This window comes from Pelophylax lessonae (genome assembly GCF_965119305.1).
Source record: "Pelophylax lessonae genome assembly, chromosome: 2".
Lineage (NCBI taxonomy): Eukaryota > Metazoa > Chordata > Amphibia > Anura > Ranidae > Pelophylax > Pelophylax lessonae.
The window spans coordinates 212,174,618-212,201,283 of NC_138769.1; the positions used below are offsets into that span (position 1 = coordinate 212,174,618).

The 26,666-nt window shown below is 41.8% G+C and overlaps 1 protein-coding gene across 1 annotated transcript in view; it reads left to right on the forward strand.

Moving 5' to 3' along the window:
* LOC309547668 (amine oxidase [flavin-containing] B-like) overlaps positions 1-26,666 on the forward strand; it is a 198,095-nt gene that overhangs the window by 128,481 nt on the left and 42,948 nt on the right. Inside the window, exons 8-10 of the mRNA XM_082247563.1 lie at positions 15,251-15,304; positions 19,142-19,199; positions 23,665-23,762. Of these exons, the coding sequence (XP_082103689.1) occupies positions 15,251-15,304; positions 19,142-19,199; positions 23,665-23,762 (210 nt within the window). The remainder of the gene's footprint in view (positions 1-15,250; positions 15,305-19,141; positions 19,200-23,664; positions 23,763-26,666) is intronic.

Here is a 26,666-nt window from a genome sequence, read left to right on the forward strand (position 1 = left end):
CCGGAGGTGGCCACGCTCTGCAATCAATTTTAAAGGTAAGAATTTATTTTTATTCTAAAACTGTAATGTTTTGCTATGCCAATAAGGTAAATATATTTTTATATTCTGATTTGGAACTTGCACTGTGAACAAGGAGTGTCACACTTGCCTGTGCTTGCTTCAGTACTTTTCCTCTGTATGAGGTCACCAGCCTGTTGCCAATTTTTTTGGCAACTGGTATCACAGTAAATCCACAGCAAGGTACTGTCTTAAAGGATTATCATGTGTTGCTTGGCATTCAAGTTAAAAGTCAGTACGCTAGATGCCACTCCCCCTTATGTCTTCAAAGACCATCTTTTGATAATCCTTGTGTATCTACTGTATGTGACTTTCTGCATTTACACACAGAATGCCTCTGTGTTTACCCTGAGAGCTCCAGCATTCCTGCACTTAGTGCCCCCTTAGGAGTCCTGTGTACTCCAGAAGAGCTTCCAGTGTTCTTGTACCTGTGAGCCCTATGTACTCCAAAAGAGCTTTCAGCATTTCAATACCTGTGTGCCAAGTGCACTACAAGAGAGCATCGTGGGGCCTTTCTGTGATCCCAGCACCTTTGCTCCTGGAGAGCATATTTCTTGTGTTCCTGTGATCCCAACAACTCAGTGATCCCAGAATGTCTTTCTCTTTTATTCCTGGGATGCCAGCACCCCAGTGCTCCCAGAGACTCTCACTTCTGTGTTCTTGTGATCCTAGCACCACAGTGCTTTCAGGGACACCCAGTTCTGTGTTTCCTTGATACCAGCCCCCAGTGATTCTAGGGACTCTCTATCCTATATTCCTGTGATCTCAGCACCCCAGAGATTCTTAGTCATGGGTTTCTATGATCCTGGAACCTTAGCTCTCCCAGAAACTCTTGCTCCAGTTTTCTTGTGATCCCAGCCCCCCAGGGCTCCCAGAGACACTTTCTCTTGTGTTCCTGTGATCCCAGAGACTCCAGCGGGTGGGTTTATGCCTATACATGTGCATGGGTGTAAATTACTGCATTCAAACAGACCTAGAAGGACATATGCAGGAAAAACACTATTTCATGTATTCATCCCCATCCGCCATCATTCTTTGAGGTATTTTAGACTATGGAAGAAAAAATGTAGTGCAAATGCTGCTTTATCCCCTACTTTTTTCTTCCATGGTCTAAAATACCTCAAAGAATGATGGCAGATGAGCAGCAGTGAAACAATAACACTCTGCTGAGCAGCTTAAAAAGTCAGACCTAGTCTGCTGTGATCCCTATGCCCCAGTGCTCCTAGATACTCTCATTTCTCTGTTCCCATAATCCCAGTACTCCCAGGAATTCTCATTTTGGTGTTCCTGTATTCTAGCACCCCATAGACCCTTACTAGTGTGTTCCTGTGATCCTGGAGCTCCAGTATATTCAGTTGATTGCAAAACCCCAGTGTTTTCATAGACTTTTTTGCTTGTGTATCAGTTCTTCTTGCTCAGTTGCTGACTGCTCAGGTTAGTCAGTGAGCTGCAACCTGGAAACCATCCTGAAGCAAAGCTCATCCTCCATTGTGGGGTGCTCTGTTGAATATCAGGTGACTCATTAGACTCTGCAACTTGACCTTTTTTAGGGCTCTTAGCTCAGATGGATGTGCAAGAACTCTGAGTCCTGTTTTTCCCAAATTTCTTGGAATCCCATCTTACCAGTATCCAGTGTCATCATGTGTAACATTTTTGATTGACACCCTTGACTGTTCATTGACCCTCTTCAATCTGCTGCTAAATGTAAACAAAAAGACGGGGTATACCCAATGATGTCCATGACCCAATATGACCATGGCCAGATACAGAGGCTATGATTTGAAATGTATAATTACCGGTTGCCATCTATTTTCTGTTGACATTCTTACTCTCCTGGACAGAAAATCAATAGATATTTGACCCTATAAACTTTGCTCTTTTCCTGTAGCTTTAACATTGTTCTTTCAGGTGTTTAATTCAAAGAACCTGTGTCCTTTCAAGAGGAGCAGAGCAGTTGTACCTTTGGTGCTTGCTTTGTATTTTTACTTGAGATTTGGTTCAACACCTGTTCTGAATGTCTTTTAGAAAAGTTTGTTCATTTGACTAGAGCGATTCATTGCTACGGAGAACTATCTGAATTAACCATTGGTCAAATTTACTGTATATCATGCTTGAAATTATCACCCTTGAAATATCTTGCCTTGATAGTGATTGTATGAAATGTTTTATCTGTTGTTCAATGAACTTCTGAAAATTCCAAATACTAGTCTATAATTGGGAACAATTATATCCTTAAAAATCAAAGCTATCCAGAGCTAGTTTGTTCCACTGTAGATCAAGTAGATATTCTACCGTTTGGAAATGTCAGGTCAACACACTGTTATTCGCACTATTACTTTGGGCACCAACACATGTGAAAAAATGCCTCTAAAATACTTTTTGAGTAGATCAGCCTTTGTATGCATTTAAGAAAGCTGTAATGGTTTTTGGTAAATGTTTATTGTAATTTAACATTTTCTACTTCCTAATAATTTGTATAAAATCTTTAATTTTCAATAAATATTTTATTACATAGTGCATTTATGTTAATCTGTTTGAAAACTATGCTGGGCATTTTAATAATAATTGTATGAACAATTCTTTCAATGGGTATATATTTAAAGTAGAACTATAGGCAAAACTTTTTTTTTTTTTTTCCTTTGGATAGAATAAAGGAAGGATATAACCCCTGGGAGATTTTTTTTCACCATCTGTGTCCCATTTTGGAGTTTTCCCTTCACTCCCTGTCCAATAGCCAAACAGATAGAGAAAGGAAATCCCTGCAAATGAATGGAATTCCTTGGGGACCCCCAGGTCACCAGAACTAGTGTCCTCCTTGGAAGATTTCCCTCGACTACTTTTCTGCGGACAACCTAAAATTTGGAATTTTCATTTGCATTCACTTTCAATGATAATGGTAAACAGGATAATTAGAGAGGGTGAATCTATTTAACTGGGTCACTGACAGCAATACAAACTGACAGGTGTTCTAATTCCTCTGTACTCAATCCAAAAAAAAGAAAAGGGTTTCCTTTAAATATACTTTAAAGCATTAAAGGCCTATGCGGAGATAAACCTTTTTTTGAACTCCTACAGTATAGTGTCATTTGTTTTGATCCAATTTGCTCCAGCAGGGGGAAAAAAATTCCTTCCTGATCCCCCAAGAGGCAATCAAATATTCCCTGGATCCGCTTTACCTATAAATATTAGTATCCAGTTATATTATGTGTATCTAGGAAAGAATCCAGACCTTTCTAAAAACAATCTACTGAGCTGGCCAGAACCAGCTCTTGAGGGAGTCTATTCCACATTCTCACAACTCTTACTGTGAAGAAGCCTTTCTGTATTCAGTGATGAAATCTCTTTTACTCGAGACATAAAGAGAGCCCCCTTGAATAACTCAACACAAAGTTCACTAGATGAACCACTTATGTATTTATACATAGCAAACAAGGGATAAAACAATAGAAATTCCAATTAATGTATCCACCCAGCGCCAAAATTATGTGTAGAAAATGAACGTGTTCTAAAATAAACACCAAAATCAGCCACTATAAATAAAAACAATAAAACAATAATATGTATGATAAAATAAATCACACACTAGCAGCGCTTGAACACATACATAGACTCTGACACGGCAATGTCAGAGTGACCGTAGTGTACGAGGCCGCGTGGTCACGCCATGACGCGTATCGTCATTTGACTTCATCAGAAGGCCCTATGATGAAGTCAAATGACAATACGCGTCAGGGCGTGACCACTCTGTGATGATAATTGCACTTTGGCCCCAATTATTTATGCCTGTGGTGAGTTCTTTACAGGTTGTTTCTGACCACACTGATCTCTCCTTTCCTTACACCACGGCTACTGGGATTGATGTGAAAGACTTTATTTTCAATTTCAGTGGACTTTTTATTACAGTGAAACTTTTTATTACAGTGAAATTTTTCTTTGTATTTTATTAAAACAGTTCAAGCGCTGCTAGAGTGTGATTTATTTTATCATACATATTATTGTTTTAATGTATTTATACATGTTGATCATATCCCCCCTTAATACAGTATGTACTTATAGTACTTTATTAGGTTAGGTTCACATCTATGTATGTGTGGTTGATACGTTTCTGTGGTTGGCACAACATTTTTGGGAAATGTTGATGTTGCTAGGAGGAAGTGTCTATTGTCATGCAGGAAAACACACCAAAATTGCATGTACATGTGGTATTAAAGAGTTTTTCACACAATCCCATTGAAGTCTTTGGAGCCAAAAACACTGTGGTGCATGTAAAAAAAAAAAAGGCCCTGCACGTTTCCAAAAAAAACATTACAGGAAACTGCATATATGTGAATGGGATCCATATGAAATAAGGTTAAATGGATTGTAGTGCATTTATATGTAGCTGCAAATGCATTGATGTGGACCTAGGCTTAGTCTGTGGTTGAACTAGTGCTTGTACAGTAGATGCAGTGGACAGTGCTTCTCTGAAAAAGGGATGTTAAATGTACAGTGGTAACTCATGACATACAGTACAGTACATTAACTTTGTTTTTTAAGCAAGCTAGCTCTGTGACGAAAGCTTCTTCTAAAGGGAGCTTTTTTTTTTTTTTGTAAATCAATTTTTATTGAAAAGATAGGAAAGTAGTAACATTACATGCAAACACGGTAAACAATGGTACATTCTTATACGAGTATGAACGATACCAACAAGTAATGATTAGCAGAAGAAGAAAAATAAAAAAAAATAAAAAAATATCGGATTGTAGAAATGCCGGTTTCATACACAATCAGAGAAATACAGTGCAAAGAGCACACTACGTGCACTCAATCAAAACCAAAACCAAACTTGAAATAGGGATTGGCGCAGAATGTTGTGGAAGACGAGCTCCCACCCCCATTGGGTACACACTGTGGGAGCGCCATCTCCATTCTCTTATTTTCTCAGACACAGGGTCGCCACTACCTGTGTATGACTCCCTACCACATTTGCTGTGGAAGTGCCAATATCTTGTAGTTACCAAGAATGACCAAACAAACTATGAACATGGTATGGGGTAAAAGGAGGGAAGGGGCAGAGGGGGGAGGGGAATGTGCCACCAGTGCTATGAACATACAACTGATAAAAGTATGCTAGCGTGTCATATCATGAGAGGAGATTACACAATTAGTCAGGAGGTTGATCAGTCCAAGATTTCCACTGTTTCTTGAAAACATCTGCCTTCCTAAGTTTGAAGGCGAGCATTTTTTCCATTTCATACTGGAGGGTTACTCTATTCTTAATCTCTGCCAGGCATGGAGGGCTAGTAGTCCTCCATTTGGCTGCTATAGCTATTCTGGCAGCAAACAATATATGCGCCAATACCTTCCTGGGACCCGGGGGAAAGGAATCCAAACCAAGCCCCAGCAAGGCCAGCTCAGGTGTAGGGTTACAAGTCATTCCCAACAATTGGGAAGCCCACTTGAAAACTACCTTCCACATGGGTTGAACCACCGGACAGCTCCAGAATATATGTAATATATTACCTTGCATTTGACAATCCCGCCAGCAGAGGGAGGAGAGCTTCTTATCCATAGCGTGGAGTCTAGCTGGGGTCATGTAGTAACGATGAAACAGTTTCTGGGAGTTGTCCCAGTGGTCCACACATGCCGAAGACGAGCGGCTGTACTGGAATGCCCTCACCCACTGAGAAATATGGAAGGATTGGCCCAACTCTGTTTCCCATTTTAGAATGGTAGAGGTTTTGCTTAAAGGGGGTTGGAAATTAAAATATCTATAGCAAAGTGAGATACCCTTAATATTGGAACGGGATTTAGCAATAAGGAATTCCCAAAGTCTTTTAGGTATAAGGTTAATTTTTGAGGTGTGGACCTTATTGTATGCTGAGATCTGGAACTTCGTTAACATGTCGAGGGCCGATTGGGGTTGGATTAAATGCTCGGAGAAGTGAAAACCCCTCCTTCTCCACTGCAGAGTCGAAACTCCCGGGACGAGTAAGTCATACGCCGCTAGGGGGGTACTGAGTTGAACACATTCCTCGTCACAGAAGTTTAGACCAAGCAGATGGGTCCACGCCTGTAAAGTAGCTTGGATGGTAGGGTAAGATGAAAGACTAATTTTATGCAGGAGGCTAGCTGCAACAGTTAGAGCATGTAGGTTTTTACCTGGTGAAACTTGCCTTTCAATCTGATTCCATAGGTTATCCTCTTGGTGTACAAACCAATAGCGGGCTTGTGCCAATACTGCTGCTCTATAATACGCTTGTGCATTGGGGAGACCAACTCCCCCTAGTTTGTGGGGTTTGTAAAGAGTGGTCAAGGCTATCCTAGGTGGTCTCCCATCCCAAATGAATTTCCGTAGCAGTGACGCTAGTTTATCGAAAAATAAGTGGGGGATGGGGATGGGAAGTGTCCTGAAAAAATAAAGTAATTTCGGAAGTACCTGCATTCTATAAGCAGCGATTCTGCCCAGCCAGGAGAGATGGACCTTCCTGATTTGGGAGAATTCGTCCGCAATGCTATTCAATAATGGCAGGAAGTTATAATCATACAATTTAGCTACCGGAGAGGTAAGTCGGACACCCAAATATGTTATTGAAGGAGCCTCCCAGTTACATGGGAACACAGATTTAAGATCGGAAATGTCAGCAGACGGGATGGAGATCGGAAGAGCATAGCATTTGGTAGTATTAATCTTATAATATGAAATTTGACCAAATAGTCGAACAATAGATTGTAGGGCAGGTAAAGATACACTGGGGTCAGTCAGGGTCAAAATAATATCGTCGGCAAACAGTCCCAATTTGTGTTCAGTACGTCCCACTTTTATACCTTTGATGGTGGAATTGGACCTAATAGCTTCTGCCAACGGTTCTATGGCTAAAGAAAATACAATTGGAGAAAGGGGGCAACCCTGCCTCGTGCCATTTGTCAGGGTGAATGCATCTGACAGGATACCATCTGTGAGGACTCTTGCCGAAGGTGTAGTATAAAGGGCCATAATAGCCGAATGAATAAATCCACAAAACCCAAACTTAATGAGAGTTTTGGACAAATAGCCCCAGTGGACCCTATCAAAGGCCTTTTCGGCGTCCAGCGCCAAAAAGACCGTTGGAGTAGGGTGTTCTTCAACAAACTTTAAAAGATTAATCATACGACGGGTACCATCTGTAGCTTGCCTGCCCTTCACAAAACCTACTTGATCCAGACCCAGCAGATACGGCGTGCATAGTAATAGTCTGTTAGCTATCACCTTCGCATAGATCTTCAGGTCCACATTTAACAGTGATATGGGCCTGAAGTTGAGGGGGGAGTCCGTCGTCTTCCCCGGCTTGGGGATGGTAACTACCGTGGCTTGGAGCATTTCCGGAGGGAATCTACCAGTTGTAGAGGCTGAGTTAAAAAGCGGGACAAGATGGGGGATAATTGTGGGGGCCATCAATTTGTAGTATTCTACAGAAAAACCGTCTGTTCCTGGGGATTTGTGAAGTGGAAGGGAATCAATTACGGTTTGAATTTCGTCTTGGGAGAAGGGTTTGTTCAGTGTTTCCAGGGAGGCTTCATCTAATTTTGGTAGAGAGAGTGAGGATAAAAACTTGTCAATGTCAAGGGCCTTGGGGTCATGAGTGTTGGGGTCGTCTTTGAGATTGTACAACGAACTGTAGTAGTCCCTAAAGACGTTGGCTACATCCTTAGGGTTCGTAAACACTGTACCTGAGCTATGGTGCTTAATCATGGGAATATGAGATTTAACCCTTTTTTTCTTAAGTTGGGAAGCTAGAAGTTTACTCGCTTTATTACTCTGAGAGTACCAGGTCATTTTTAATCTTTTAAAAAATACATCATGGTCACGAAGCAGGGTAGTCCGAAGGTCGTTTCTTAGGTCATTAAGTTCCTTCACAACATTAGGAGAGCTAACTTTACTCGTTTTGTGGATTTGTTCCAAACCTGCAATTTTAGACTGTAAATCAGTTATGTGTGCCGCTCTTTTCTTCCGATCCCTAGCCGTCTGCTGAATAAGGAGACCCCTGGCAACCGCTTTATGGGCGCACCATACCACTTCAGGGGAGGTTGTACCATTAGCATTAATGCAAAAATATTCATCAACCTTAGCCTTGAGCTCCACACTGTACTCCGGATGGGCTAACACAAAAGTGTCATTCCGCCAGATAGGAGCGTGGTGTCTGCTAGAGCCACCCATTATATCTATAGTGACTGGAGCATGGTCCGACCATGTGATAGAATGGATGCCTGCCCGGACAACGCTTTGTAGGAGATACTTATCAGTCAAAAAAAAATCAATTCTAGAATAGCTGCTATGGACAGATGAAAAAAAAGAGTAATCTCTTTCAGTGGTTCGAAGACACCGCCACGGATCAAACAATGCCTCCTCTATACAAAGGGAGCCTAAACTTGGCCTGCGTCTCCGCCCCACTGATGAGCAATCCAAGTCCGCAGTCATAACAACATTAAAATCACCGCCCAACAACAAGCGTCCCTTGGCCTGTTTTTTTACCCAAAGGAATGTTTTCCGCAGGAATCTCATAGGATGCCTGTTGGGGGCATATATGTTTACAATGGTATACACAACGTCATTAAGTTCCACTATTAGCAGGAGGGTCCTGCCATGAGAGTCTTCCGCTCTGTGCAGCAGTTTGAAGGTCAGAGTATCTCTGAAAGCTACCAGTACCCCGTTCTTCTTGGAAGAGTCATTGGCCGTGAAAACGTGCGGGAATCTAGGGTGTGAGCATTTAGGTGCTTTGTTACCTGCAAAATGAGTTTCCTGGATGCAGAGAATGTCACTTCGGTGCTGCAGCGCTGTTTTCCATAGGCTCCTCCACTTGTAAGGACTGTTCAGACCCCTGGCATTAAGGGACATCACTCTAATGACCATCGCGGTGCGAGAAAGCGCAGGTGTAGCTCCTGGTGGCAGAGAAGGAAAAGAGGAAGGGGAAGAAAACCAAACAAAGAGGGACAGCACAAATCATCCAGAACCAGAAATCTCTGGTATGCTTGAAGAAGATCCGTATGATCCTGAGTACATGGTAAAATGCACAGAAAGTCAGAAAAAACAAGATAGGCGGGTAGGTAAAACAAAAATGTGCAAAAAGGGTGCAGGCAATCCCGCACAAAAACATAGGGGGAAACAAAGTCAGGTGAACCGCACAACGGGTGGGCTGGGTTCCGATCGGGTCATATGGGTGACCTTATAAGCATTCCAGTAGTGCATACATATAACTCATGTGGCTGCATCATGGGGCTTGGTGGTACGCCGTGTTTGATCCTGATGTGAGGCAGTGCCTCTGACGTCATCATGCGGGAGATAACCCCATTGCCGTAGTAGCTCTAGTCCCTTGGCCAGTGAGGAGATGGTGTGGGACGAGTTATTTACTGTGACAGTAATTTTTGCAGGAAAACCCCATTTATACAGGATTTTGTGGTTCCTGAGGATTTTGGTAATTGGGACCAAGTTGTGTCTAGCTGAGAGAGTGGCTTGAGACAGATCTGTAAACAGGGAGATTCCAGCATATGGATCTGGGAGCGCAGGGTTTTGTCTTGAGAAGCGCATCAACTGATCTTTCACATGGAAGAAATGTATACGTGCTATAACGTCCCTGGGGACTGACTCAGGGATATGAGACGGCTTCGGCAGCCTGTGAGCCCTGTCGATAAGGAGATCTGCAGGGGTGAGCGTGGGCAGGGCAGCATGCATAAGCTGTTGAAGAAAAGAGGAGAGCTCCACTGGCTTCACAGATTCCGGGATCCCCCGGAACTTAATGTTATTCCTCCGCGCTCTGTCCTCCAAATCTGCCACTTTTAGCTTAAGGTGCTTAAGCTCTTCCTCTAATTCAAAGTGAGCATCTACCAGCTCGTTATGCGCCCCTGTGAATTCACTCAGTTTGTTCTCAGTGTAGTCCACTCTGTCTCCCAGCGAGGCTAGTTCTTTCTTAGTGTTTCTCATGAAAGCAGCCGTATCCTGCTGTAAAGCCCCCCTCAGTGTCCTCATCATGTCCTTCATTGCAGTATCTGTAATAGCTTGACCAGTTGTGGGGTAATCATCTAGCTTCTGGCCGTATGAAACTGTCTGCTCCATGGATTCCCCCTCCTCCATGTCCTGGCCACCCAGCTCCGTGTCCTCACATTCCCCTGTCAGCCTTCTCTTTTGTTTAATGGGGCTAGAGAATGGGGAGGTTCTCTGTGCGGTCTGATCTGCAGGAGACTCACCGGGGTCCAGGAGAGGAGTTCTGGCGTGGCTCGATCCTCCACAGCGCGAGGCAGGAGAGCGGGACCTCGCACGGGCGCCATCTTGGCTGACTCGGCTCGGCACAGGGCAGAAGAACTCTGATAGTTTTTTGGGCTTGTCCCGCTGTTTTCTTTTTCCCACCGCAGCCATTTCGTGTCCTGGCAGCTTTAGGAGTTGACCCGATCGGGTGGTATAGCTGGGTGATCGCTTGGGAAGGCTTACTGTGACCCGTTGTGGCAGAGCGGCGTGATCAGTCGTCCATCCGCTCCAGCTGCCGGCTCCGCCCCTCTAAAGGGAGCTTTTGATTAACCACTTCTGGGCCCCGGAAGGTTTTACCCCCTAATGACCAGGCCATTTTTTATGGCACTGCGCTGCTTTAACTGACAATTGCACGGTTGTGCAACGCTGTACCCAAATAAAAGTGATGTCCTTTTTTTCCCCATAAATAAAGCTTCTTTTGGTGGTATTTGATCACCTCTGCGATTTTATTTTTTGCGCTATAAACAAAAAAAAGGGCAAATATTCTGAAATATATATATATATATATATATATATATATATATATATTTTACTTTCTGTTATACAATATTCCCAATAAAAAATAAAAAAATCAAATGTTTTTCATCATTTTAGGCCAATATGTATTCTGCTACATATTTCTGGTAAAAAATCCCAATAAGTGTATATTGATTGGTTTGCGCAAAAGTTATCGACAAACTAGGGGAAAGATTAATGTAATTTTTATTTATTTTTAGTTTTTTTTACTAGTAATGGCAATGATCAGCGATTTTTAGCAGGACTGCAACATTGCGGCAGACAGATCGGACACCTAACTGACATTTTTGACACTTTTGGGGGGACCAGTGACATTACTCCAGTAATCAGTGCTAAAAATATGCACTGTTACTATACTAATGACACTGGCAGGGAAGGGGTTAACACCAGGGGCGATCAAAGGGTTAAATGTGTCCCTAGGGAGTGCTTTCTAACTGTGTAGGGGGTGGGCTTGCTGAATGAACACAGAGACCTGTGTTCCTAAATAAGAGGAACACAGGATTTCTGTGTTCATTACTGACAGAACAGCGGTCTGCAGTAATTACAATGGCAGACCGCCGTCCTGTCTCCCCGGGGGGGGGGGGAGATCGCGGGTTCGGACATCATGGCCACTGGACCCACTGATTGGCTCCCCCTTGTATCCAATCGGTGGTCCAGCAAAGCGATGTACAGGTACGTTGTTTCGTGGGACAGAGCCGACCTGCCGCTGTATACGTACGGCGACTGGTCGGCAAGTAGTTAGGATCTCTAGATTCAAATCCACCTTCTAAAGATATATAAACTATTACTACGCTAAAGGAAAGCTTGTAAAAAATAAATTGCAGTTTGTTTAAAGCAGGGGGTCTCCAAAATTTCTCAACAAAAGGACAGTTTACTGTCGTTCAGACGGGGGCAGACTGTACCCAGTGGGAATAAACAATGCCCCATTTTTGGTATTAGAGGAAGGAATACTGCCTCATCAATGGTGTCAGTTGGAGGAATAGTGCCCCATCGTTGGTGTCAGTGGGAGAAATAGGGCACTGTTATTGGTGTCATCGTCAAGAATTATGCCTCATTGTTGGTGTCAGTGGCAGGAATAATGCCTCAAGGGCTGGATAAAGGCAAGCAAAGGGCCCCACTGGCACCCGGGCCGCAGTTTCGGAGACCACTGATCTAAAGCGAGGACAGCCTTCCTTCTGCCAACCTACTTTATGACCTTTTTAACAAAAAAGGACTTGCAAAGTGTGCATTCATTGTGCTTCCTACACATACATACATTGTAGATAAAGTTGTTGTAACCCAAAAAAAAAAATAAAATTTGAGCCTTTAAAACAGGATACACAGCATAGTGCTTGTGTTGTATCATTTGTCCTTCTCAATGTTCTAAAAAACAACAGGTTGATCCTGCCTGTTCCTGTGTCCCCCTTAGTGTACTGACCACGGTAATCATGGCTGTTGATCCCTAAATACAATGGTCAGTTTACGTGCCTTCCTCATCATGAAGTCTCTCTCCTCTCTCCACCTCTCACCCTTCCTGCCTAACAGCTTGGGAGTCTGTGTGTGATCCATCTCCTCCCCGCCCACCCCTCCCCTCCCGCCGCTATAGCTGTAAAATTACTACTGAGAGGTCATATAATCCCCTCACTTACAGGAAGATATAATGTGCAGTATCTGTGTTTTTAAAAATGTATTTAGCAAAATACCTTGTTTACAGTGCCGTTGGGTGCTCACGTGACCTCCCGTCGCTCTCCTCCTGGCTGATGTCTGCGGGGAATCTCAGCCCCTCCAGCTGTAGTGATTGGATGAGGGAAGGAGAGCGCTGGCAAGTCATGTGAGCACCCAGTTGCACTGTAATATAAGGTATTTTGCAGAATAATTTTTAAAAAACACAGATGATGCATACTATACCTTCCTGTAAGAGACTTTACAACCACTTTAACTTTCTGTTCAAGCATTGTGTAATGTAGCAAACTACTCTACATTTTTGTGTGGGGTAGCTCTGGAAAGTGCCTTGATGAAAAAAATATAGAAGAAGAAACTGTCAAGTAAATTAGTGAGAACAAGACAACCCTCAACAAAATTCACCTGACATCTTTTTATATTAGCAAAAAAAAGGCAGGTAGAGGATAGTAAATGTTAGTTAGCACCCCTTTTTTGAATCAGTATTGTCCACTCCATATCACTGTCATTTTAATAATACTAGTAAAAAAAAAGTCTTATAGCGGAACAAAGTAAAGTTTATGGGAAGCCAAAACACTTTTTATTATTAGCACATAAAATAAAGTAGAACTATAGGCAAAATGTTTTCTTTCACTTTGGATAGAGTAAGGGAGGGTTAAAAACCCTTTCAGATTTGTTTTCGCCATCTTTGTCCCATTGCAGAGATTTCCCTTCACTTCCTGCCCCATAGCCAAAAAGAAAGTGGAAGGAAATGTCTGCAAATTAGGAAATTCCTTGGGGACCCCCAGAAAACAAGAACTAGTGTCTTCATTGGAAGATTTCCCCTTTTCTGGGGACAACTCAAAATTTGGGATTTTCTTTCAATGATAATGGTAAACAGGACAAATAGAGAGAGGGAATCTCCCTAATGTGGGCATAGACTGTAATACAAATTGATAGGTGTTCTAATCCCTCTCCCCTCTATCCAAAACTAAAACAAAAGTTTTGCCTTTATTTATACTTTAAGTAAGGTTTAACCACATAACGACTGCCCATCGCAGTTTTACTGCGGCAGGCAGCCGCTCCTGGGCAAAGCAACGTTATTTTTTCGTCATTCGCCCAGGAGACTCTAGGGGGCGAGCACACGCCATCAGTGCCGTGCCCCCGCTCGTTAGCTGGGGAGCCAGCGCGTGTGACCGGCGGCCTTGATGGCCGCTGGCCACTCGCAATCTCCCGCAGCAGAGAGAGGACAGATGGCTGATGTAAACTCAGCCGTCTGTCATTCTCCATGAAGTAATCACAGAGGCAATGTGATCCTGCTATATAGGATCGCATGTCTCTGTGATTACTTCACAAGCCACGCCCCCTGACAGTTAGAAACACACCCCTAGGGACACATTTAACCCACTGATCACCAGTAATGTTAACCCCTTCCCTGCCAGTGTCATTTTTACATTAACAGTGCATATTTTTAGCACTGATTACTGTAGTAATGTCACTGGTACCCCCAAAAGTGTAAAAAATATCAGCTAGGGGTTCGATCTTTCCGCCGCAATGTCGCAGTCCCGCAAAAAAAATCTCAGATCGCCCCCATTACTAGTAAAAAAAATAAACAATAAAAAGGACATTCATCTTTCCCGTAGTTAGTAAACGCAATAACTTTTGCGCAAACCAATCAAAATACGCTTATTGCTATTTTTTTTTACCAAAAATATGTAGTAGAAAACAAATTGGCCTAAAATGTTAAAAAATTTTGATTTTGAATTTTTTTTTTGAGAATTTCATATAAAAGAATGTGAAAAAAATTGTAATTTTTTCAAAATTGTCGCTCTTTTTTTGTTTATAGCGCAAAAAATGAAAATCGCACAGGGGATCAAATACCACCAAAAGAAAGCTCTATTTGTGGGAAAAAAAGGGACGTGAATTTCGTTTAGGTACAGTGTCACATGACCACGCAATTGTCCGTTAAAATAATGCAGCGCCGAATCGCAAAATAGGGCCTGGTCACTGAGCAGCCAAATCCTCCGGTCCTTAAGTGGTTAAAACACCAGTCCAGTTTTTATTTTGCTATCGTGCCCTAATGGGGAGATTTACCTTTACTCCCTGCCCTGCCCTTCTTAGAGAGTTATTACCATAACAAGCATACCTAGTGGCTAATTTCCTCTCTATTCTTGTTCTGGTAACAATTCAAACTTTTTGATTTCCCATCACTTTCAGTCACAGTGTCATTGGTTACCAGGATAAACTGAGAGGATGAATCTCCCCAACCAGGGACACAACCGTCAATAAAAACCTAACAGGCTCTAACCGTTCCCTACTCTATCCAAAACGAAAAGAAACACATTTTTGGTTTGCATACACTTTAAAAAAGGTTTATACATTGATTACCCAATTTTAAATTGAACGCCGCGCTACAGGAGCTAAAATCATTCCCACCATAAAGATAGTGACAGAGGAAGCAAAGCTTTCATTTAAGCAGCATTTGTCATAGCTGTACTGTATCAAGGTAAAATCTCCCTGCAAGGGTCTTTGAGAACTACAGTCTTAAAAAGCTTTGGTAGGAGTTCTATTAATCATTTTGTTGAGTACACTGTTTTCTGAATAATTTATTTTCACAAATGTGTTAGTTAGTTTGTTTAAGAATCCCTTTTATGGTGCAATGCCTGTAGAGCTGCATATATTCTACAAGCTTTGTCTGTCTGAAATACTAAAACCCCTAGGAAGTAAGCTTTGTTCCCTATATGTGCTCCACAGTTTAATTACTTATTTTATTTCCTTCAGATTCATCCTCTCCAGAAAAGCATCTCTGCTGGCAAATCTGAGCAAGGAAGAAAGGTAATAGAGTTTGCATTTAATATGTCTTTCCTCCTAGGTACAGTACTTTAATACTATAAGCATCCTGCTAGGACAGTAGCAAAATTGACAACCTTTATTACATCCCATTGAAAGAAAAAATAAGACTTATCTCTAGTCAATATGGACTTTTAAAGGACATTTAAATCTGAAATGGTGTTTTTTAAGTAAAAGCATTTTAAAGACGGATTTCACTTTTGTTAAAAAAAAAAATATATATATATATATATATATATATATATATATATATATACACAGTATATATATATATATATATATATATATATATATATATATATTTATTTATTTATTTATTTATTTATATCATATAAAATTGCCACACAAGCCTTTTTGTAATTCATTGTTATTAAAAATGACTTTTCCATTTCAAACTAAAGCTGCTGAAATGCTCTAGAATTGTCAAAAGATGTAATGAAATATGGCAGCCTGGAGGCGTTCTGTACACAGAACACCCACAAAAATGTAATTTCCTGCTTGAGTGATGGGCTCTATGACTCTGATTCCTGCACTAAGATGCAAGAACAATTTTAGGTGTCTTCTACAAAAGGGATTTAATTTTTGGGGAGATACTTCTTAAGGATTATTTACTTATAAGGCCTGGTTCACACCTATAGTATGCATTTTTTTTTTTTTAGAATGTTCCATTTTGCAGAAACACACTACAGTCCATTTAACATGGTTTCTTATGGGTTCTATAGACTTCAATGGATCAAAAACGTGTATTGAAAAATGCGAAATACACCTGGAATATGCAAACTGAAACCTGCATAGGTGGGAACCAGGCCTAATGGGATGCAGACACCGCAAAGCTCCTTGTTAGAATGCTGAAAGTGCACCAGGTGGTTCTAAGAATCCAGGCCATCCTTTTCAAGCAATATATGTATTATGCTGCACTGGATTCAGATTGTATCTATCACCTTATAAATTGAACAGCAGCCAACACAAAATCTTGAGTATAGTAAAAGATCATCCAGATAGTAAACACAGGTGCAGTGCTAATCAAAAACAAACTATAATCAATGTCCATATCCAAGAGGAAAAGTACCAAAAGGGTGTCCACTCTAGTTAAGGAAATCTTCTGTAAGTGTTAAGAGAACCGTCACCAGCACCCAATCACACAGCCTCTTACCGAATCGCATTGACCCTCATCACAAAGGTCAATGCCAGCAAAAAATCTCAGATGAATCAGATGTGGCTGTAAGATCCTCCTGGCGTTCACCCTATGGTTCCTCTGTCTTACTCCCCAAAATGTCCTCCGATCATGTGGGAACAAGTAGGACACCTCTCATAGTGCAGTAGGAGTCAAATAGATTTATTGATAAAATAATACCAACTTACATTTACGCAAAGTATCATCAGTACATCATTGTCATCCTAGGCAATCATGTTGAAACCGCAGATATAGGTTTCCAACCAACATTATGGCCGCCATGTCCCCCATCTGCATGTACGTCACACGCTGTTGGCTCCTCCCTAGTGACGGCTCCTCCCTAGTGACGGCTCCTCATCACTAAATTACATCACCCACTCCTGATGACCTGACAACGTCCCCAGAGGGGATTGATTTTTTTCTCAACAAAAGTGGAAAAATCCATCTGTTGATTGTATTTTTGTTTAAAGTCATGGCACTTGTATTTTTATTTATTTATGTTCATGTTTGCTATGGATTTAACAAAGGAGGACATCATTTGTATTACCTGGATATGTTCTAGAAGCAAACTACAAAAAAACCTTCACTGTTAACATGTGAATAAAAAAAAAAAAAAAAAAAAACAGAGGGAGGTCCCTCATTTTCCATCCCTTGCCATAATTGTAGGCAGGGATTTAAGCAGGATTAGCAGAGTGAGATTGTATTGTTACTTAGCCATAATGTTTATGTACTTATATTAGATAGGCTGGCACTGGTGTGGGATTTGCTAAAAACACCCAGTGCTTCTGCCTGAAATGTCATTCCTTAGGAACCATATAAACAGTATATACTTAGGTATAGCTTTATTGCAAGGAAGTAGATAGGTTGTTGTATCTGTTTGATTGAAAGCTGGTTAAAAAACGTTGACATTACTAGAAAGTTGTGATGTGGTGGAGTGAAACCCTTCAAAAATCTACAGGGAATGGTTGAAAGCAAATCAATTTTTACACTAACATATATCCTATAAAGACCCATTTTTGTGTTTACAATTTAATTACAACAGTTTGGACAAAGACTTGAAATTATGAATATGCTTAGACAAATACTTGGAATTATGAATAATATTGGCTATTTATATGGAAATAAAGAGTTTGTATACAAGATCACTTTTCTGTTTCCATATTACGTCAATTCTTACTCATATCCTTTTCTGTGGAGATAATAGTTTGTAGTATGGACAGGACTACAGCAGGATTGAATACACTGCCAGTATGTATGAGTTCTTGATATAACCTTAAGTAAATGCAAATTAAGCTTGTCCTGCTTCATTTGACAAAGAAAGAATCTACCTTTCCTGCGTATGTATTCAGAGGATTTAGTGAAACCCTAGAACTCTTCAACCTGAGTGGGAGTGGGTCAGACCCCCCCCCCTCCCCCGAGTCTCTCAGGCTAGTGTTCTGCAGGTGAAAACAGAATAGTAATTCGATCTTACACAGCCACAAGCAGGCAGAGCAATGAAAGGAAAAGACGTGTTTCATTACATTAGCACTCCAAAATTGGCGATGTGATGCAACACAGAGAAATGGCAAGGCATGGACATTGTAATCTGGAACAAGAAATGACCTGTCCCTGTAGCAAATAGGAACAATCTATGTGAATAAATACACTGAACGAAATAATAAATGCAACACTTTTGTTTTTGCCCCCATTTTTCATGAGCTGAACTCAAAGATCTAAGACTTTTTCTATGTACAAAAAAAAGGCCTATTTCTCTCAAATATTGTTCACAAATCTGTCTATATCTGTGTTAGTGAGCACTTCTCCTTTGCCGAAATAATACATCCACCTCACAGGTTTGGCATATCAAGATGCTGATTAGACAGAATGATTATTGCACAGGTGTACCTTAGGCTGGCCATAATAAAAGGCCACTCTAAAATGTGCAGTTTTATCACACAGAACATTGCTACAGATGTCGCAAATATTGAGGGAACGTGCAATTGGCATGCTGACTGCAGGAATGCAGTGAATTGAATGTTCATTTCTCTACCATAAGCTGTCTCCAAAGGCATTTCAAAGAAGTTGGCAGTACATCCAACTGGCCTTACAACCGCAGACCACATGTAACCACACCAGCCCAGGACTTCCACATCCAGCATTTTCACCTCCAAGATCGTCTGAGACCAGCCACTCGGACAGCCACTGCAACAATCGGTTTGCATAACCAAAGAATTTCTGTACAAACTGTCAGAAACCATCTCAGGGAAGCTCATCGACATGCTCGTCTTTCTCATTGGGATCTCGACCTGACCTGGTTCGTTGTTGTAACCGACTTAAGTGGGCAAATGCTCACATTCTATGGCTTCTGGCACTGTAGAGAGGTGTTCTCTTCACGGATGAATCCCGGTTTTCTTAGATCTTTCAGTTCAGTTCATGAAAAATGGGGACAAAAACAAATGTTGCGTTTATAATTTTGTTCAGTATACCTGGACATAGGGAAATTGATCATGACACTGCAGCCACAAACTGTGATCCCTTCATTACAAGGTAACGCAAACAAATAACACATGGAATATAACTAAACTAATACCAAGTTAAAAGAACAAAAATGTTTGAAAGTATACAATGCCTTCAAATTTACTATGTTCTGGCAAATCTTTTATGAACAGGAAAATAAAAATATGTGAATACTACGCCAAGGCCATGGGAACAGAAGAAGCACTCCATGTAAGTAATGCCCTGTGTAACATAAGATGTTTAATTTTTAATTTCCTTGCTGTTTTGCATCATGCCTGGGGTATATACCATACTGTTATCAGCCACAGCCATTATTTCTCATCCCTTCAATTATGCTAAGACATTTTTTTACATGGATACTTATGGTCCAAGAATACAGATAACAGGCAATAAGAGAACAATTTTGAACATATCTGAAGATACAAAAAAAGCCATTGGGGTAGGTCTGATTTCTAAACTGCCTAAAACATGTTAGCATATGGCTGCCACAAAAGGTGAAGGATCCCTACTCCCTTAAACTATATAAAGTACAGTCTGTGCTTCTAGGCAATGGCAAATGTTTGGAAGAGACAAAATGTTGCTACTTTTGAATGCTCAGGAACTTCTGGAGTCTCAGTAGAAAATGTATATATGATTCACTATGAAGAATAGATATTATACTTTTTTTAAAAGTAGAATACAAAAAATAGCCCCTCCCCCAGTTCTAGCCTGATCTAGATACCAGTTCGGAAGAGGCAATGCTGGAGCAGACTACCCCCCAGCTTAAATTTCCCCAAAGGTAGTTTTCTCAGAAATACTGCCTGTACCTTGAGCCACACCGGAAAGGCAGCAGGAGCTTAGAGAGCTATGAAGTGGCTGGGAAACTGGTGTAAGAAGGCGTGTTTTGGGGTTATGGAGAACTGGGCTTTATGGTTGGTTGCAGACTCTATAACAGAGGTGGACTGCACCTAAATGTAAAGGGTGCATCTCTGTTGAGGGAGAAGATGGTCAGAAGTGTGAAGGAAGTTTTAAACTAAGATGTGGAGAGAGGAAGGTATACAGTGCAGTGAGCAAAGATCAGAGTGTACAGATGGGGTAAAAATCAAACCAGATGATAGAGAAACTAAAGTCTTCAAGGCTAGCAGGCATGCTGAACCTAAAGGGAATCAAAAGGTTTGCAGGGATAAATGTGCACATGTACAAACTTAAAAGGCATGTATTCTTTTGCTAGTAGTCTGATTAATAAAATGGAAGAACTAGAACTTCTGACATACTAGGGGGAGTTTGACTTTGTCATAAACCCTTTTTGACAGCTCACATGACTTCCTTGCGACTGTCCAGTGGTACTCCCTGCATCAGAAGAATCAGAGGGATAGGGTGGGTAGAAGAGGTGGAGGGGTATGTGAAGATCGATTTGATAGAGAATAGAGGGATGATGAAAAGGTGAAGCTTTGTGGCCAAAACTTCAAAGAGACAAAACAAATAGTAAATTGTGATTAAAAGTGGTTCTAAAAACAAAAGGTTTTTACCTTAATGCATTACCTTCCATTAGCTGTTCTCCCATCCCCTTACTTAATACTCACGAGTCCTGTGTCGATCCAGCGCTTTGTCCATTTGCAGCAGTTCTTGTCTACCTTCCTGCACTCACAGGCAACAGTGGGAGTCATTGGCTTCTGCTTCTGTCAATCAAATACTGTGAGCAGGAAATAGGGCAGTGGCAAGCTGCACTGTGTGTGTCTATGGATGGAGCGCACCCACATGTATGCCCTCACTGCAATCAGCTTGGGGTTCAGAGTTCTGAGGCAGGGAGGTTCATAGTTGAGGGTGGAGTGGTAGGGCTTCTGGGTGGCATGAAAATGCATTCTCAGGGTGCCGTGGGCGGGGGGTACTAGGTTCCTGGGTCCAAATGCAAAAGCTGCCTATTTTTAAGCCTGTAGAGATGTTTCTATGACTGAGCACCACCTAATATATTGAAGGCTCTTAGACCATATCACCCACCGATCTAAGGTAAGTGCAAAGGGGTTTTGTTAGCAGGGGGAGGGAGGTTATTAGGATTAAAATATTTGAAAGTAGTTAGCCTTGGACTGATTTGTCTCCCGGACTCATAGAAGTCTATGGGGTTGTACTGAAAATTAAAAGGCCAAACTCGGTCCCTTAATAAATGAGAACTCTCATATATGAAACATGCCCATGGGACTTTTAAAGAGTTACGCCAAATAAAAAAAATTAGTGTTAAAAAATTTAAATTTGTATTCACATTCCATATCAATCTTAAAAGCTGCTTAATGAAAATACAATAGCATTTTTTTTTAGTTGCTGTACACTTCATATACAAAAATTTCTGATTTCCGCATTCCAAGCACATAAAGATTAGCAGGCAATGTCAAAAATCTTCACGTTTCGTGAAGCAATGTTCACTTCTTCAGGAGATGATGATATTCATATTAATAAAAATATCTGCAGAGAAACCATGTCATTAGTGTATTATCAATAGCATACCCTTCAAAACCTATGCAATTAACCACTTTCCATTTAATAAAAAAAAAATCAAACAATTGATGACTATACTTACACACCAACCAATCAACATCAAATAACCGCAGAACCATCTCTGACTAAAATTGGAATGCAATGGAAAGGCACCATCAGGCGTCAGGTCAGTTTTGTCTGAGAGCTGTATGTAAAAAGTATATCTCTGTTCCTGCTCTGATAGCAGCAATGCTGGATAATAGAAGCGCAAAAATGTGATCCAAAGCAACAAACTTTGCATCAAGCCAAATGATGATCAATTAGCAGATACATATTAAACATGAGAAAGTCCATAAAATCAATGCAGTGTTGAGTCCCAAATTGTGAAAATAATGCTTGGAGCCAAAGATGGTCAATGGTCTTTAAAGGGGGACACCGTCACACATGACCCTCCACCGTGTGCAAAAATAGAGAAAGTGGCCACTCACCAGCTTTCCATGCCTGTCCACTTACATGGATCAGACTCACCCAGCTCTTCACAAATGATGATAATCAATCGCTATGCATCGCAGCACTCTCCTATATCCTCAGCTCCTCAAATGCTCATAGGGATAGAGAAAGAAAAGTTGCCCATAGCGTGATACCGCCTCAAACACAATGTTTATTAAAGTAAAAAGTGCACTCAGATGTAATAAAATCAAATCAGCATATCGTAACAGCAGCTCGAGGTAGCCCAGCACTCCACAGGTAGCTCCATGCCGACCAGATGGACACTTCCGGGTCACTCCTCGCTGTCTATAGTCTGCAGTGGACGCCGTCTAGCCACGCCCCGACGCGTTTCGTCACTTCCAGACTTCTTCACTGAGAGCTGTTGATGGGGCAGGAGGCCATACAAATAGGGGTATTGGATGGAAATCACAGAATAGGGCCAACTTAACACAGTGGGTGGCTAGAAAGATGTAAAAAAAATTGTGGAGTTTTACTGCACATGATTAGGAAGCAGGACCTAGACCCAGCATTTAGTGACAGTGCTGCTGATCTTCTCTAAACTCAAGTATTTCACACACATACCAGCAATCTGCTCCCAGCACAGGAAGTCTCCCATTGCTAATAACTTATATGCATCTCTCAGCAAGTCATGTTATATGCAGAAGTCACAAATATGTTATTGGTAGGGGCGATTTCCTGTGCTGGGATCTCCGATGAGCACTGCAAATTAGAGAATATATTCAGCGCTATCACTAACTGTCAGGTCTGTTCTGAGGTTAGTGTAGAGCAGGGTTTCTCAACCAGGGTTCTGTAGAACCCTAGGATTCCTCTGCCTCTCAGATAGTTTTCCAATGACACCATTGTTCCTTTTAGCTATCTGTAAGGGGGTAATCCTTTCCAATGATGACAAGAGTAAGGAGCATTCTTCCCACTGACTGTCACGCTAATGTGTCATGAGTTGTAGATTTTTCATTTTAAGCAGAGGTTCCCCGAGACCAGAAATTTATTTCAAGGGTTCCTCTGTGTTGAAAAGGTTGAGAAAGGCTGGTGTAGAGTCTTTGGGATAGCCCAAAGTGGTGCCAATGTCTGGCAAATGCACAAAAACAGAAGGTGAGTAATTGTGTTGCTGCTACTATATGCAGTAGCGTCAGCATTTACAGTAAATGTAGAACCTCGCCAACCACAGCAGCCATACCCAACAGAGTAGTCACTGCAGCAGGTGTATCTGGGCTTGATGCCTTGATGCCACACCACTGGTGCATGCCGCAGAATTTGTTATCAGTTTACCAATGTGCATTACTTGCTCTCCACCACTACAGTGACACACCCTTCTGTATTCTGTATTTCTGCCTCCTTCCCCATGTGGAAGTATTCCTATTACTTTCAGTCTACTTTGACTAAACAGTAGGCAAAGGAAAATTCCTCCACATCCCATCTTTTTGACCGGTATTAGGTAGAAAAAGAAGTGAGGAAAAATATACTTAAAAAAAAAACAGCATTTTCTAGCAGAGCGAGTAAGGTTTAGAACATCTTGCAGTGTTTTAGCTGTCTGTGCCCCATGAGGAAAATGTTCCCTCAATTCCTGTTCAAGTAATGGTGGTCAGACAAGACAGGAAGTGAAGGAAGATCTCCTCTATTGAGACAAAGACATTAGTCACACCAGCATTCTTAGTTTGTTGAAGATGTTTGACAGCTTACTGTAATTGAATGCATTATATGGTTTTATTCTCTCTTGAAGCCTGTGCATTATGAAGAAAAGGACTGGTGTAAAGAACAGTACTCAGGTGGATGTTACACGGCATATTTCCCTCCAGGAATCATGACCCAGTTTGGAAGGTAAGACTGTACAATCAGGCTGAAAAAGTACATAGTGTCCTGTAAATAGCAAATGCAGCCCCTGTATCTCCCATGACAGGGGGTGGTTTAACTGGTTGGTTTGGAACCATGTCTATCTGAAAAATTGAGATATTTTCTTTGTGAAATGAGCAACCACGATTGGAGCTAATTAATGGATGATTTTATCCCCTAAGGTGTATATTGACCACTTGAACGGGGTCAAACATTTCTGGTAAGCCTCCCTTCTGTCACACTAGAGTGCTGTGACCCCTCTTTGGGTGTCTGGGCATCTTCTGTTTTTCCTTTCTCTGGTAACACCCCTTCATGCATTTATTGATCTATTTTTTCATGTTTGGAATCCATTTTTACTTGGAATCACCCTTCAAAGTTTGTGATAAGAACTTCTTGTTATATATATCATCCAGCTCACTCTTCATGCACTAGCACGTTATTGGATACTATTGCCATTTAATGATTTTGAAGAATGTTTTTTATTTATTTATGCAAATATGTCCATTAATGTCGATTTATGTCATGCATTTGGTTTATTTTTATGCACAGGCACTTTAATGAATTTCACAATCATTTGTTTTTGAGTGAATGTTTACCTTGTTTTGGTTGGTCACATCATAACTAAATCATTGTTATGCATATATTGAGTACACATTTAGCCCTGGTATACATATTGTTTGGCTTGGTTTACACATGGTCTAAATAGAACAAGCATTGCACTTTTTTGTTTCCATATCTCTCCTGACATGTTTGGTTTAATGCATGTTTTTACATAAAACTAACGTAAGCACTTTAATCTAAATTTATATTAGGGCAGGGTGAACCTATTAGGGCCCACTAGAGCTTGTTTGCTATTTGTGTGAATGTTCTTACATGAGGGGGATACCATAGAGACAGGGGTGTAAATACAGGGGTTGCAGGGGTTTCAATTGCAACTGGGCCCCATGCTCCAGGGGCCTGTGCTGCTCCCCTGTACACCTGGATAGGAGGGGCAGCGGGGGCAGCATGTAGAGAAATCCCTGTCCTCCTTCTTCATCCTGTAGTAGCAGGAGGAAAATGGAGGAGATTGGTTCCTCTGTATGCTGCCCCCGCCACTCCTCCTATCCAGTTCACGTGTGCTCCCCTGGACCCCCCCCCACTGTGCTCCCTTCCCTCTCCTGCCAGCTGCTGCAGGTAATGTGTCACAATAGAGAACCAGGAAGGGGTGGGTAAATATGTAATTTACCAGCTACTACCTTTTCTGAATGGACATAGTTATAGTCAGTGACATTGTAAAAAAAATAAAATAAGATGATAATGATAAAAAATAATACAATTATAATGGTTTCTTGCACTGGGACCCTGAAGGTTCTAGTTACGCCTCTGCAGAGAGATGAATCTTGTATTATTCATACTTCAAAAATGAAAACTTCAGGGAAACAAAGACCCTTCTTAAGACCAGACAGATGCACAGGCCTGGGATCTCAAGCAGAGGAAATGTTAAGACTATGTCAGCCCGGCTCAGTTGTCTGTTGGTAAACTGCTGAATCCTGTTTATTCTCTTTATCTGTACAGCAAGGGACTAGCTGCTCTGTAGTGCAGGATAAGAGTTGGGAGGTCTATTATGAGAACACAGGAAGTGTGCTCAAGACACTGAACAATGCAGATGTCCTGACATGATCAATACGTTTTTTTTTTTTGCAGTTATGGAGCAGATGTCATAAAATGATTTTAACTATATTTAACAGCGAATAGAGAAAACCTTGCAACTGTGCTAAAAGTGAACATGTAACAAGAATATAGCAGCAAGCCCACCAACAGATATAAATTGGTCCCAACAACTAATATATAAAAGTGCTGTGCATATAAAATATAGTGCAGAGGGGGGGGGAGTGGCGACCGCCTAACAGCATGGCCGCATAGTACCTGAGCTCCGCTCCACACCAGGGAACCAGAGAGGAATCTCCTCTCCTTACCCCGCCGGAGACTTGCAGCCAATCCGCCCGACATCTACTCTTCCCGCTGACCCTTCAGGTATGCGGAGAAGACGCACTGACCCGCTGCCGTCCTGAAGCTGATGGACTTCTTTCCCACTATGCAGCACACATCCAGCAAAGATGGCAGCCAGACCTCCTGCTCCGTGGCACAAGTGAGTACACCCCCTACCCCAGTGTCACTAGGCTCTCCATCTGCCGCTCAAATCCCCCCCGGACCGAGATATCCACCAGCCTCCTCACAAATCCAGCCCACCTTCTCCAGCATCGCGGAGCCCTGTAAAATCCAGGCGGCGGATGGATCACCCCCCACAGGAGGCCTCTGACCTCTCTATGGACGTTAACCCTCCACCCTCCAGCAAACCACTGATATCAGCTCAGGTTTAGAGTTGAGCGAACACCTGGATGTCGCGAGTAGGCGACAGAACCTGCAGCAGTATTTGGCAGGGCCTAATAAGCCTCCTCCTTGTTCCATGGTCCTCGAACGCCCTACCTACCTCTACCGGTTTCTTCCAACCCTTGCTCACGCCACTTACATTGTCCCCATTGCTATATTTTTGCCGATTCACATTACAGCTCCATAAGATGTTCTTTCTACAACCCCATATCGTTTGGAAACGCCCCCATGACTATTACGTTTTTGACTATCAACACCAGGGGCCTCAATCACCTGGCCAAAAGACGCTCTCTCTGGCAGACGGTTCTACAGTAAAAGGCCGACGTTGTTGCGGTCCAGGAGATGCACTTCCACAGCCGAGCTTCCCCTAACTGTTCCCACCCGAATTTCCCCACCATCTTCACTGCCTCGGCTGAAGCAAAAAAGAGAGGCGTCCTTAACGCTATTCGTGACTCTGTCTTGTTTGCACTCCAGGAATCCATCATCGATACGGATGGCTGGTACTTAATTCTTGTCTGTACT